We start from the raw sequence: 16072 nt of genomic DNA, 5'->3' as shown, positions 1-16072 counted from the left end.
TGGCTGAGGCGTAATGCTTTAAAATATAAGGTTTATTCCAAGGTGACACGACTAGAACTAGCTATTTTTATTTTTATTGTTGGTTTCAAATTAGTTTTTAGCATGAAATAAATACTCAATATATTTTGAAGGTTTTTTTTTTGTATAAAAAAAAAACAATATCTAAGCAACAATGCAAGTGCTATTTTATCATCAAAATTGATTGTGTTCTCCACTAATTTCAATTGATCTCGAGCCTTGATGAATACTGTTAAAAACTATAAAAAGCTTGAAGTAGATGATTAATCTTATAAATTAACAAATTCTTTATTTTATATTCTGAAATTTCATGACACAATCAATTTGACATGTTGAATTTATCATTTTATAGAATTTGGTTGGAAGTCGTGGTTGATGACAGGCAGCATTGAAGAGACGTTAGGATGGACAAGCAAAGCCATAAGTGATTTTTTTTCAATAATGTTAAACAAATAATTTGTTTATTGTAAGAAGTTATTAAGCACCTAAAGGCTAAAACTACTCCTCGAATCCTCCTGATATAAATATCAGCGCAGCCCGCCGCCATCTTCCCCCAAAACACAAATACATAAAAAAATCTCTCTCTCGATAACTTCAGACTCTCTTCAGAAGGATCTCAAAAATCTAAAAATCTAGCTTAGAAACAGAAAGTCTCTCTTCAGACTCCAAAAATCTAAAAAAATCTGAACGAGATGGCATCATCTGATCCTTCTAGACCCGCGACCGGCTACCCTTTTGTCCCAAACGGCATCCACTACCCACCACCGCCACCCGGCACCGCCTATCCTTACCAAGCCCCACCACCACAACCCGCTAACCCTTACTACTACAACACCAACCAACCCTACCCTAACCAACGCGCCACCCTCCTCCGCCGCTTAATCGCTGCTCTAATCATCGTCACAGTCATTTTCTTCACTATTCTCTTCATTGTCTGGCTTGTTATCCGACCCCACCTCCCCGAATTCCGCGTCACTTCCCTCTCTGTCTCCAGCTTCAATGCATCCTCTTCTTCCTCCAGTGTGTCTGGTAACTGGAACGCCAGGTTTCAGGTTTATAATCCGAACAAGTTGAAAATCTCGTACGGTGATATACAGAGTTCGATTTACTATAAGTCTGAGTTCTTGTCCCAGACGAGGATTCCTCCGTTCAAACAGGCCAAAAAGAATGTTACTGATATCAATGCGGAATATGGGGCGATGGGTTCTTATATTGCGGGGCGGGCGGTGAATCAGATTAATGGGGATAAAGGGCGTGGATCGGTGAGTTTTAATTTGAAGATTGTTGCTGATGCGGTGTATAGGGTTGGTGGGTTTAGGGCAAGAAGAAGGTTGCTTAGGGTTTTTTGTGATGATTTGGCGGTTGGGATTTCCGGGAATGGTGGATCTGGGAACTTGACTGGTGGTGCTAGGCGATGTAAAGTTTATTCCTGAGCGGAGGGATTGTGGGTTCTTGATGATGAGCAGTAATTTGTATTGAGATTCGGAGAAAGGAGAGCATGGTATTTTTTTTTATGGTGTCGTTAGCAGGGTACACTGAGGTAGGTTTTTGTGGATTTGTATAGTGCTTTGAAATACATACTAATTTGATGCACGGTTAATTTTGCTATTTCTTTTTTAGTTTTTTGATACGAGGATTTAGAGTTTTTTTTTCCTTTTCTTTTGCTGTGAAATTGAAATATAAGTAGAGGAAGGAAATGATTCTTGAAATCAATGGAATGTAGAGGTGAATGTTATTGGTGAAGTCTTTGTTTGGTTGCTAAGTGCTGGTTTATCCGTTGCTTTCGTATTGATTCTTGCCATGCTAAATTGCTATAGGTGAAGGTAAGGTTGGTGTGGATTTAAATTATATAGCAGATAATTCTGCAAAACTGACATGGATGCACAGCTCTTGGTTTTGTTTCCTTTGATTCGTTGTTTTAGCTCCTCTGTCGTATATGTTTGGTAGTGTTCCATCAGTGCTTGTTCTCTTGAAGTAGTCTGTTCCCTGGATCAAATACACAAGTCTTTGTTTAGCTGGAATAGTCACTTTCAAAGCTCATATTATTGGTTAAATTCTGATGAAACCACAGTTTTTTTCAAAATCTGCATTTTTTTCTTGCAATCAGATGTTTTTAAGTTTCCTTTTTCTTTTTGGGAGGGTTGGTGAGGGTTGAGTGAAGAATTATTTTGTCTTTCATCTTCCTTTGATCACATGCATTGCTTGTATTAGGCCATTTCCATCACAAGAATGTCGTTTTTTATGGCTTTGTTGAGGCCTAGTTGGGCAGTTTTAGGGTTTGATACTCATGAATCGTTGTCGAAAATTTGTCTGTTTCTCTCAATGGTGGCAAGATTGGTATCCAACTTTGATTTCTTCGATTACAAGAAATCAAAGTTGGAATACCTATAAAACTACCCTCTTTTTTGCTGTAAAGAAGGCTTTTCTATTTACAAACTCACCAGCTCCGTCGCCGTGCTCTGCTGCCGGTACAGACAGATTCCAAAGTGTTAGTGACACTCTTTTGAGCTGATTATTTTTCTAAAGAAAATTAGGCATAAATTCATTATATAACCAAGTTAAAATCTGATTAGATTAATATTTTTTAAAACACATTGTTGTTTTAACTTTGATTTTTTAAAAAAACAAATTGAGCCGACATTGTTTTAGATGGATTAATATGCCAAACTAATTAAATGGGTCATAGACCTTGTGTATATTGAATTTGTTTTTCAAAACCTTTGGGTTTTTTTTTCTTTAATTCTAATCTAATGTAATAGAACTATATTACTGCTCGTGTGAATATCTAAATCTATTTCTCTAGCATGTAAATGAAGAAACCATGTTCTTTTGTTCATCAAAAAGCTTCTTTTTTTTTTTTTTTGGTACAAAGGAAATAAAAAGTAGAAACTAAAAATCTTTGCATAAACATGGAGTCAGCAAGCAGAAGAGAGGATAACCCTAAATATGGCTCCCTCCGATATTTAACTCCTAATTTGGCAAGAAAATCCACACAACAATTGTCTTCTCTTATAGAGTATAACTAAGCTGAACTTCTCATTCCCTAGAGAGGAGAGAACAAATATCCATAATGATGAAAATTAATGTCATAATTTTAATCAGCCGAATTTTTTTTATAGAGTCTGAGTTACAAAGGATGTGTTTATAACCCTGGTTCCAAGCAATCAAGAGGCCATACTTCAAGGCGAGGAGCTCTAGAAGTAAGTTAGGATCATAACCTGCAAACCCAGAAAATCCAAGCAATCAAGAGGCCATGGAAGTCTTCTAGCTTGTTTTGTTATGTGTTCTTCAAGGTTTAAATATGGTTATCATTTATGTCAAAAAGACAAAATCCTCTGCATGTCGAATTTGCCAATAAATCAAAGAAACTATTGAGATGGTAAGACATTAGGTTGGAACTAGAAAAAAAACCGCATGCCGACATCTATGAACAGTGAGGGTGCAGAAAATTTAAAAATAAATAAATGATATCTAACTTATTAGTGAAAATTGTTTTCCAAATTTTGTATAGTGCCTGTAACATGATTAAAAAAAAATATAACTTATTACTGAAAATTGTTTTCAAAAATTTGTATAGTACCTTTTACATAATTAAAAAAAAAATAATACTTAATCAAAAATATATTTATTGTCAAATAAAAAAAATGTTTCTAAAATAATAGGATACATGAAACCGAATAAATTAATTATAGAAACTAATCTTTAACGTTTGCAAATAATTAAAGAGATATAAATTTTGTGATGAGTTATGATTAATGCAGGAGCAAATAAAAGAGGAACAAAAATTATAAGCAAATATTGTTTTCAACGTTAAATCAAACTTGTACAACCTAACCATTACAGCTTCTCTCTTCTTCCTCTGCTTTTGTCATGGCATCAGCTCATCAAGTACAGGTAAAGATACTTGAGGTCTGTCAAGTCACCCCGTTCTTGAACTCACTTGACCCACCCACCGAGTTATCTTTTCCGCTCTCCTTATTTGATATCCTGTTCTTGAAAGTCACTCCAGCTGAACGCTTGTTCTTCTACAGACTCACCGAGGCAACACCGGATTATTTTAACTCAGTGATCCTTCCAAAACTCAAACTCTCTCTTTCTCATACTCTCCTCCGCTTCCTCCCTGTTGCGGGCAACCTCATCTGGCCTGCACAAAGCACCAAACCCATCATCCTTTACACTCCTAATGATGGTGTCTCACTCACAATTGCACAGTCCAATGCTGACTTTGATCATCTTTCGGGAACTGATGTCTGTGAAATAACTGGGTCACATCCTTACGTACCCCAATTACCTATAATAACTGACTCAAAAACATCAGTTTTAGCTCTGCAAATAACATTATTTCCTAATCAAGGCGTTTCCATTGGTGCCACTGTACACCATGGAGTTCTTGATGCTAGAAACGTAGCCATGTTTGTTAGAGCATGGGCTCATGTGCACAAACAATTTAGCGAAAACGAAAATGCCGATCAAATCACTTTGCCACCCGAACTAACCCCTTTTCTTGCTCGAACAATTATCGAAGATCCAGATGGGATTGACATGCTGTACTTGAACAGCTGGTTGGGACTCAACCTGCCAGGTTTGGACACCAATCATAGAAGCTTGAAGCCTTTTAAGCAAGCTATAACAGATCCTTACAGCAAAGTTCGGGCCTTGGTCAGGTTGTCTCGCGAAGACATAAAGAATCTGAGGGAAAGGGTTCTCTGTCAGATTGAGAAACTCCACCTAGATACGGAAACAAGACCAATGCATTTATCCAGTTTCGTGCTAGCTTATGCATACGTATTCGTTTGTGTATTCAAGGCAAAAAAGCTAGAACGCGATGACAAGGTTGTTCTTGGACTCACAGCAGATTGTAGAGCCCGTTTAGGCATACCTGAGAACTATTTTGGGTGTTGTGTGATGCCCTTTTTTGTACACATAGGTCCAGAAACTGTTGTTCAAGAAAATGGTTTCCTTAATGTTATAGAAAGACTGAGTGAGATTATCGTCAGGCTAAATAAAGGAGTTCTTGATGGAGCCAAAGAAAAGTTCGCAGAATTTATGACTATCAGGCCTGGCACGCTAATGGTTACGGTTTCTGGGTCGCCTCAATTCCAGATTTATAAAGCTGATTTTGGCTGGGGTGTGCCTAGGAAGGTGGAGACTCCTTCCATTGACAAGACAGGATCAATATCCATGCAGGAGAACGCAGATGGAAGGGGAGGAATTGAAATTGGCTTAGTTTTATTAAAGCATGAAATGGAGATTTTCAATTCTCTATTTGTCGATGGTCTTGTCTTAAACCAAGACCAGATTGTTAGTGGAGAACACTAGAGCTGCAAAGGTAGGCAATAAAGCTAAAGAATTGCTCGACTTTCTGGCTGAGGGAAAGTTATGCCAATTTTGAAGCACTCAAACTAAATGATTCGCAACATGTAGAAAGTATCCTTGGTTTCATCCAAAATCTCTCCCCAGAAAGAAGATGCATGTAACAACAATAACAATTGATCTGAATTTCTTTTTTCTTTTTTCATCCTTTCGTGTTCTTATATACATGTAAATAAAATAATGAAATATAATCTATTACTTCTATCAAACCTATATAAAATAATAATGATAAAATATATTAATTAATTACATTAATTAAATAAATTTAATTGTACTCTTAATTCATTATCAATTATCTATATAAATTTAAGTTTCTACATATTTACCGAAAATTTCAACTCAATAATAAAATTAATAAAATATAAAATGAACTCGTTAAATAAGTCATTATTTATTTCATCATAAAATACCTAAATCAAAAATTCAACACAAATTTCATCGATTATAAACAAATATAATTTTACAAAATTTAAAACAAACTCTAACATGTATAAATCATAAATCCATATAACAAATTTGTATAAGAAAAAACTATAAAACAAGTAAACACCCAAATAAAATACATATACTACAAAAAATTGCAAAAGAAAAGGTTCAAATAAAAAAGAGAGGATAGATTTGCTTACTTAAAATAGAGAAACCTCAATATAATTGGAATCAGGATACAGATGCTGACAAATTAATTGTTGTGATGACCAGATTTGTTATTGGAGGTTGAATTGTATTAAGATTGGGAGAGATGCTTGTTGCAGAAAAAAAATGTATAAGGAAGAAGGAGAAATGAGACAGGGGGAGAGAAGGGTCGATCGTCAGGTCATAAATTAAATATTACCGATGACATTACAAACAAAATTATTTTTTCAGTAACTCCGTCGGTTATTCTGTTGGTAAAAATATCACTTAACTATATGATTTGGTTTTTTTAATCCCACTGTAATACCATCTGTAATTCCCTTAGTATATATATACCGAGAAAATTTTTCTGTCGGCATATTTATAGACATACTTTACTGTTAAGTTAATTATGTCGATAATATTGTCTGTAAAAGTTACACGTCATCGTACTAATTGATTTTTTTTTTCACTGTAATTTTCTTGGTATACACCATTGGAATTTTTTTCATTGGTATTTACCGATGGATACAAAAATAAAAAATTATGTCGGTATAGGTCATTATAATATATTAACAGAAAAATTTCATCAATGTTTTTGTTTATATTTATCAATTTTCTAGTTGCGTGTGTTTTGAATTTATTAAGTTATTTATTTATGATATGATGCTTGAATTTGAAATCTCTTCAGTCTTATTTAAGTAAAAATATAAGTTATTGGTATCTGAACTTTTTTACACGAGGGAAAAAACAACTTGTACCGATATATTGTAAATAAAACAAGTTGATAAATTATATGTGAAATGAACACAAAGTGTTTTTATCTAATTAATTAGATGTGATCTTTTTCTGAATTTGTTTATGTATATATACTCCCAAATCGAGGGTTACATTTATTTTATTAATGTTATTTATGAAACTCTAACTAAATAAGAATAATCATTCTAGACTAAACCAATTTTAATTTTACAAATTGAATTTCTTGATTTATCTATCAAAGAAAAAGGTTTAAAAAAAACCCTCCAGCCTTGTAAATTGTAGCTAGGTTTTTAATGGCTAGAACAACTATAAGATGATTTTAATTGTTTAGGAAAATAAAATATTTCTTAAAATCTTATTGGTTGAGCAATATAGGAATTTTTTATTTCTTAAAATACTTTAATTATTTAAGTAACTGAAGAATATTTCTACAAATATAATTTTGTCAATTTCCATAAAAAAGATTGACGGAATGACATATTAAGAAATACAATGATATAATAAATATAATTAAAAAAATATAAGAATACATTAAATATCCAATTAAATGTATAAAAACATATTGAGATATTTATCCATTTTTTATTAATTAGTTTTTTTTTTAGTGTTGAGATAATTTATATGCAAGAATCCAGAGCCTGATCCATGAGAAAATTGGATCATGGGTTTAGCCGTTAGCTCCAAGTTGCATAAGGCTTTTACTAATACTTTCTGACACAATGATCCAGAGAAGCATTAAGGCTTTGCATAACAGTCAGCGCTTCGCAGCAGATAAAAAATAGAAACTTTTTTCAATGAAAAAAAAAACGAATTTGCAGGTTTTTCCAACATATTTTCTTACCCTATGAAAAAATTCTAATTGTAAATTAAAAAGTTAATGCATATAGATCAAAAAAAAAAACTAAATCAGAAAATTAAAAGATATATACAAATCAAAATATTTAATTTCACAACAGAGACTATAGACTCGGTTGTGTTTAACAACTTTATTTCTTAGAATTTATTTTTTTATTTAAACAAATAATAACAAAAATAGACATCTAAATAAAAGCTATTTAATAAAACCCAACAAAAAATAAATATTAAAAACAAATTGTTATTATCTTATATGAAAACAAAGAAAAACTAAACACTATTTAATCAAGGGTTAAAATGAAAAGCTAAAAGATAGTTCATGGATCTAGATATTTGGTATTGAAACATGAGCCATAAAACCAGTTATATTTAATAACTATGTTTCTTGAAAAAAAATTATTTAATAAAAAGATGATAAAAAGACATACACAAGAAAATGAGTAAATAAAATTAAAATAAAAAAATTGAGCTAGGACTACTAATGTAAAACAAATATTGCAATCTTGTCCAAAAACTAATTAAAACTAAACTGTATTCTATTAAACAAATCCTAAAATTTTAATTAATTTATTTATTTTAAATAATTTCAATTGAAGCAGAATATGCACTAGGTTTAGCATCATACTTTAATTAATTTATATTTAAATAAAAAAAGAAAAATCAAAGCTAAAAAAAGAGTAATTAGCTAAGTCTAGATAGCCCAGCGCCTCTCATCTTAATAGAAAAGGCCACGCGTTCGAGCTTGTTAGGTCAAGCTCGGGTCAAGCTCGAGTGCTTGGTCTTTTCTTCTCTTTATTTTTGCATGTGTTTGAAACTGAACATGTGATTTTTTATTGTTTTACACTTTGAATCTTTTTTGCTGGAATTTTTCTTTCCTTAATAAATTTTTAGAAATTGGCCATTAATTGGGTCATAGAAAGCTGCAATTAAAAGGAAAACAAATCTGAGGATGAAATTTTTAAAAAACTATGGTATTGTGGTTTGTTGCCTAACCCTTTTAGTATATTTTGTAATTATCTAACAAAATTGTGATGTTATATTATTTAAAATTAAAAGGATTGGATGAAGAAATGATAGATATTAAGAAAAAACTAAAAGGCATCATATTTTTATTGTAGACACACTCACAAAACATTATAGACCATAATAATATTTTTTTTCCCTTAAGCCTTTGTTTTTTTTTTTTTTTTGTAATTTTATCCTAGTACAATTTGTTATTTCATGTTTTCATGTTTGAGTCTAGTCTAAGAAATTATTTTAATTGGCTTACTATGAGGTGCTTGAGGTGATGATAACACACTCTAATGTTTGGTCTATGCTCTTTATATGAAAAAAAATAAGGTTTTTGTTGCTTGAAAAAACTTTTTGCAGGAACCTACTTTGTTTATGCTTGTGTGGCTTTTTATTTCCTTGGACCAAGCATGCTAGCTCACCTAGGCATATGTGTTTGTTTTTTTTTTTTTTTTATCCTTTTAGATTTTGATTTAAATTTATTTAATTTTTTTCTTATTTTTAGTTTTACTTTGTCATTTTCTTAGAATTCTTATTTTTTCTTATGATTAAATAAGAGGTTTATTAAATAAGAGTAAAGTCATAAGCTAAGCTGGCTAGTTTCAATCCAAAACATGATGTTCTTAATGTTTAGAGTGTGTTTGTTTTTGTAGTAGATTTTGTGGTTAAGATTTTAAAAAAATATGTTTAGAAAAATCACTTTTAGTTCTGGTTGGTTTGATTTAAATAGAAATTCGGTTAAAACTATGGTTGAAATTGTTATTCAACCAAGAACATATTAAAAGATATTTGATTAAAACTGTGATTGAAATTAATGTTGTAAATTAAATGACCAAAGAAAACACAAAGTATTTTTATTTTATTTTTAACATTAATAGAATTTTAGTTAGTTTGTTATCATTAATAAAACCCCATTGAGCATTCACGTTTCAGCATAAAAATAACAGCTTCACTGCATTTTAATATGTAACCTATGATTATGAATTTTCAAGACCTGAAATGTTGTTGAAATGTGTATCCTTTACGTGTAAAGCAAAATAACGAGGGAGGGAGGACAAGAGCTGGTGAAGGTGACAAAAAGGGGATGGGAAGATGAGGGGGTATTTTGGTAACTATAAGAAACAACAATTCTTTTTTCTGCATCGAGTTGTCAAAGAGGCAAAACTGATATTGCACCTCAGTAAGTAGCATCCAACAATTGTTTTTTGTAAACATATGGTTGGAATGTTACTTTTAATGAGTTAAAATATATTTAGAAGTGTGGTTGTGATTATTTTTTAAAGTGTTTTTTATATTAAAATGTATTAAAATAATTTTTTATTTTTTTAAATTATTTTTTAGATTAGCGCATCAAAACGATTCAAAACATATTAAAAAAATTAATTTTTAGTAAAAAAATTAATTTTTTTAAAAACACGGGTTGACATTCCTTTTACGTGTTTGTTTTTGATATCATATTAGATAAAAAAAAAAAACTTGATTTATATATAAAAAAAGGTTGTTGAATTGCTCGGGTATATAATTTATGTGACAATTTTGATGGGTTAATTTAGATTAAAAAAATATTATTTCTAATTTTTTTAAAAAAATTTAAAATGACAATGATTTAAAAATATTGAAGTCATTGGATTTTGAATATAGTGACGGTTCATATATGTGACCACTAAATTAAATAAACTCTATCAAATTAATTTTAACACAGTTTAATTTTAAATTTAGAATATACAAAGTTCTTTCTATCAAAGTCATATCAATAAAAAGTGAAGTTCTTTATTTATGTCTATCGCTTATCATCCCATTTCAGTTTTTGTTTATCTTTAATGACTCTCACGTATTTATTAACAAACATGATAATTCATTAATTTTATTAATTTGATTGGTCAATTTTCCCATTTCAGTTTTTGTTTATCTTTAAAGACTCTCGAGTATTTATTAACACATATAATAATTTATTAATTTTATTGATTTGACAGGTGAATTTTTCAAATCGCATTTCAATGTTTTCATCATTTAAAGAAAAAATAACGACTCTCGCAAGCTTTTTTTTGTTTTTTATTTTTTATTAATATAGATATTCGGACCAACTTGTACGCATCTCGACTAATCCTACAGACTCTAAAGTTAAGAACCATGTAAACCTCCAATAACCATCATATTAATAATTATATAACTCAAACTTAAAATTATATATAAAAAAAAAAATTTAGTCTCAAGCTTTTACGACCACGACTAGCTACTGTATAGATGTTTTTGTTTGGTTTTTTACTTAGAGTTGGCTTTTAATTCAGCTTCCAACATAGTACAGGCACAGATACCGAGACTAGTTCACTCTATAGAGAGATGTGGTGTTCTAAAAAAGAATTAATTCTTACAAATGGGATAAATAATTGAGTTCAATCTGATGTATCATAAAAGAAATTATTTATTTATTTATTATTCTGTAAAATACTGGATAAAAAATAATTCTTATATCTTCAATGAGGTATTTTATTTTTAGTTTTTAGTTTTTATAAAAAAAAATTACCATAAATAATTTAGTTCAATATGATGTATCGATAAGATGAAAAATGCTACTGTCAATAAACAGTCAATTCACCTTGTAGCATGGATAAGGAATGTGATTTCAAGTTAATTTTTAATATAATAGAATAATATGCAGACATTGTAATTTAATTAGAAAGTTATGTTTAATAAAATATATTAAAAATATATAAATTAATAGATCATAAAAAAATTGAAACATTAATTAAAGTCTAAAGTAGAATGCAGATTTTTATTGTAGGGATGAAAATATAATTTGGATCGTGCCGTGGGGTATTCTTAATTTAATTATATAACAATAATAAAAATCTATGAAAAAGTAATGATTTAAATTTTGTAAAAAAAATGTAATTTTTTAGTCTTAATGCTCTTTTTTTCTATTAATTTTTTTAACAAAAAAATATTTTTAGATATGTGGTTTATTGCATATAAACTGAAGGCAATAAAAATAAATGTCTAAATTTTTGTTTTTATATTTTGAAATAAGGAGAAAAAAAATCTCTTAATCAAAACCTCATTCCCTTATTAAAGCATTCCTTTTCTCTCAATTTTGATAAAAATATGTTTTTTTTTTATTAGAAGTATTGCTTTTAATATATCTATATATATATATATGTGTGTGTGTGTGTGTGTGTGTGTGTGTGTGTGTGTGTGTTGATAATTTTGATGCCTATGTATTACAAAAGATAAGAAAAATTTGAGAAAAAATATATAAAATAATTACAATAAAATAGACATGTTATTTGTATTGAAAATTCATGAGTAAATGTTTTAAAAATATTATGCGTAATAGGTTCATATATAATTATTCTGAACACAATTGCTAATATCATCCTAATATTATTTTAAAACAATGTCATTATCAAACAATTACATGAATATCATTTTACTAAATTTACTTAAAAAGAATATTATTATAAAATATAAGAAAAATAAACAAAAAGACAAGTTTGAAGGACTATGATCACACATACAAACCAAAGAGTGCTTGTTTTCTTTTTTTCTTTATATAACAAACAGATTACATGTTGTCTACTCTTATTTTTTTAAAAAAATGAACATCTCATCGCCTTCTTGTAACGTTTTCCTTCCACCAAATATTGCTACAATAATTGGAAATTTGGAGTCCAAGTTTTTAAACTCCAAAAACCCGGATTTCAACTATTTTTTTAACCTAAGACTATGAAAAACATCTTATGGATCTCTAATAACCCATTTAAAACATATTTTAATTGGCGTAAAAGCTCAAAATCATATTAAATAATTATTTTTTAGATTCAATCTACTTTTTACAACATCATTGAAGTGAAGGTAGAAATCTCTTTATTAAGTTTCCTTATATAGTTGAATCTATAGACACCAAAATCAAAGTTATCGTTGGTTGGAATCTGGTCATTCAAGAGCTTTCTTTCTTCTTAGATTTTCTGATAACTTTCTCTATCTTCTTTTAATCTCTAAGAACTAAAACACGACAAAAATAAAATTTAGGACTAACATGTAATAACCTAAAAAAAAGAAATGGAATATACAAAAATGGAAACTTAAAGGATCAAATGCAATTTTGACGTACCTTTTGTAGAAAAGGGCTATGTTTCTTTCTTTATGTTAATTTCAATAATCCTTAATCTCTCGATTTTTTAACAAAAAACTTAAAACTCTATTTCATAAAATTATTCAGTAACTTAATATCAAAATATTTATCAATTCACTAGGCAAGCAGGAGAAAATAACTTAAAATAGATTTCAACACACAAAACCATGAAAATATAACTTTAAATGATAAAATAAAAAAAAATAAAGTTTAGTGATCGAATCGTAAGCTGTGCAAACAACATGGACTAAAATATAAAAACTAAAAATGCACAATTAATAAAAATGATATGGTGCACAAGTTTTCATGCACATTAAAACCTTTGTTTTTTTTTTTTGGTGTTAATTGTTAATAATAGCTAGAAGGGAAGATGGGAGGAAAAGTATAGCAAGGGCCCTTTAATTATTCTCTTGCAAATATAAGAGAAAGCTTAATGTCCTCCATACATGTTTCTCTTCAAAGCAAGGCAAACATGATATTAATTTGTAGTTGTCGTCAATCACTTGCATGCTCCTCAATCACCTACTCGCAACAACCATTCGAAATCGATTTCTTGATTTAATAATTATGAGGCCACCCGTTTGCTGCAATTGTCTCCGTATGATTAATTAATAAACATAGATTTATGAGGTCCCATGGAATGATGTGTGGAAACTTCTGATCCAATCAATCTTGACCTAAAATAATCTCAGCTGGATTGAGAGCGATAGATGTGTCTAAATCTGTTGTCGTCGTTTAACTAATATTGTTTTCTTAATCCAGTTGTTAAAAAAAGAAGATGCTACATCAGAATTGCTTGCCATGTTCTTCAAACATTATTTTCGATCTTGACAGTTGACTCATCTTAATTTAAACTATAGGGAAAAGTATAAATTTCTATATTTTAAGCAGCCGTTGGATTCGATGGTTTGGGTTTAACATTTTTGTAGTTTTAAATCGTGAGTGTCATCATCCAACAAGAATAAGGTGTAACAAATAATCTGAATGAGTCAGAACTAATTTCAAGATTACTCAACATGTACATTATGTGGTTATATTGAAAACTAACCCTATTAAGCTGCTTCCATGCAACATCATCGAAAAGAATGCACCATGGCTTCATCCACCATATCATGTGAATGATATCATATCATCTACTCAACAGTCTTTGAAGATATGAATAACCTTTATAGTCTAAGTCTGATTGAAAGTATTTTAATTTTCTATGTACGAAAAGAATCATTCCCTTGCAAGTTTTGAGTTTATACTTGTTAGAGAATAATATAAATTATATTTTGGGACTTCACCTAACAATTTAAGCTATTGGGTTTAGATAATTTTTTAACATGGTATCAAAGCATTGATGACCAAGCAGTCACGAGTTCGAATCTCACCATCCTCATTTATTTGATAAAAATTAAGCACAATGTAGTGTGAACATTTGCAAGTTTCAAGCCCAAAGGGCTTTCACTTGAGGGGATGTGTTAGAGAATAATATAAATAATATCTTGGGACTTCACCTAACAACTTAAGCTATTGGGTTGCGATGGTTCTTTGACAATATTGAGCATGCCTATAGGTTTTATACTTGGTCAAATCTGCATTTTCACGCTAGTACAACATGTAGAAGTTTGTACACATGTCAATTTTCTAGCATTCCAGGTTAGGAGGTTTCATGGTGTATTTAGCAACATAGAAGTTCTCTTTTAATCTATCCTCTTCGGGTAAAATGCTTCTTGCTCATTCGATAAGAATATCGTAATCGACCTCATTCAGCCCATGATTTGACTTGATTGTGAACACTTGTGCAACGAGTAATAATTTACTATGATTTATGCACTCATCCCAAGATGGTTCGTCAGAATCTTTTAAAAGTTTAAAAAACCTAATTGTGTTTATATTTTATTCTTCATCTATAATTGAACGTTCACCTACATAACTATGATTCATTCTTATTGCATCCATAACCATACTTTTATAACGATTATTGTTATCATCTACAACTATATGCGTGTTGTTAGAACTAGAAGTTGATCCAACCATCTTTTTTACCATAGTCTCGTAAGGAACATAGGGTTCTCCATGTTTAAACCAACACTAGCAGTTTTCCATGAACCATTTTTGTAAAAGATGCATTGTAACAACATCTGGATTGAGAATCTTTTTATTTTTACACATCTTACGTGGACATCTAATATTGTCTCCACTAATATTTTTCGGATTAGATAGTGTGTAATTAATAAGACCCTCATCCTCATTACAATAATTCATCATACGCAACCTTTCAGGTGAAACTTGATACATCCAAGAATAATCATTCATTACTTATATGAAACATGTATAAAATATTGATGACATCATGTATTAATTAATAATATAAACTAAACAAATTATTGGTACCCAATTAATTAGCTATCATTGGTGAAGTTAAACTATTCAATTTATTTTAACAGTACTCTTTAATGATTATCAATTTTCTCCAAAAAAAAAATAATCCAAATTCCTCTAAATTTACTTAAATTTTCAATTTAACATATAGTCAACAAAATATAAAATGTACCCATTAAATAACTCATTGTTTATTTTATTATAAAACACATAAGTTACAAAATCAAACTCAATTTCATCAAATGACAAACAAATATAATTTTTTAAATTCTCAAACAAACCTTAACATGTACAAACTACATATTCATACAATAAATTTCTTTTGAAAAGAGCTATAAAATAAGTAAATACACAAACAAACTATATATACTACATAAAAAGTGCCAAAAAATTAACATAAAAAAAATGGGTTACAACAAAAAAATAGATAAGCTTGCTTACTTGATGTAGCAAATTTTCAGAAAAAATTAAATCATAACAGAGATACTAACAGACTAAGTGGGGTGGTTGAATTTGTGATGATAAGAGCTTGATTTATGACAAAATAAGAGGAGGGAGGGTGTTGTTTTCTGGAGAAAAAAAAGAAGAAGAAGAAGAAGAAGAAATTAGGGAGGGGAAGAGGGGTCTGACAAGTTATAACTTAAATATTACTAACGGATTCACTGATGAATATTAACGACAATTATTTTTTATTTGTAATTTTGTCTGTAATATTGACACGTCATATTTTTTAATAATAAAAAAAAAACCTACTCAATTTTTTTTTCATTCGTTGATTTTCTAACCGCGCACCACACTAGATTTTTCAAGTTAAAATAACAACGAAGACAACAAAACCTAGGGAAGCAGGTACTGAAACCTTACAAGAAATGGAGACTTAATGGTTTGTTTTTTAAAATAGAAAAAAAAATACTATATGTTTGTTTAATTGGCCTGTAGCTAGAA

At 29.8% G+C, this 16072-nt stretch overlaps 2 protein-coding genes across 2 annotated transcripts; both read left to right on the top strand.

Annotated features, from left to right (window-relative positions):
* Positions 1-483: 483 nt before the first annotated feature.
* Positions 484-1780, top strand: LOC7489311 (NDR1/HIN1-like protein 26). The gene has a single exon (XM_002313450.4). The coding sequence runs from the start codon at positions 711-713 to the stop codon at positions 1449-1451; it is 741 nt and encodes a 246-aa protein (XP_002313486.1). The 5' UTR covers positions 484-710; the 3' UTR covers positions 1452-1780.
* A 2108-nt stretch (positions 1781-3888) lies between these two features.
* On the top strand, positions 3889-5337 carry LOC7489312 (malonyl-CoA:anthocyanidin 5-O-glucoside-6''-O-malonyltransferase). The gene has a single exon (XM_002313451.2). It carries the CDS (start codon positions 3889-3891, stop codon positions 5335-5337), a length of 1449 nt encoding a protein of 482 aa, XP_002313487.2.
* Positions 5338-16072: the final 10735 nt, after the last annotated feature.

The sequence above is a fragment of the Populus trichocarpa genome, chromosome 9 (genome assembly GCF_000002775.5).
Source record: "Populus trichocarpa isolate Nisqually-1 chromosome 9, P.trichocarpa_v4.1, whole genome shotgun sequence".
NCBI lineage: Eukaryota > Viridiplantae > Streptophyta > Magnoliopsida > Malpighiales > Salicaceae > Populus > Populus trichocarpa.
Note: the sequence above shows the minus strand (reverse complement) of the source record. Positions and strands in the feature narration are given on the sequence as shown.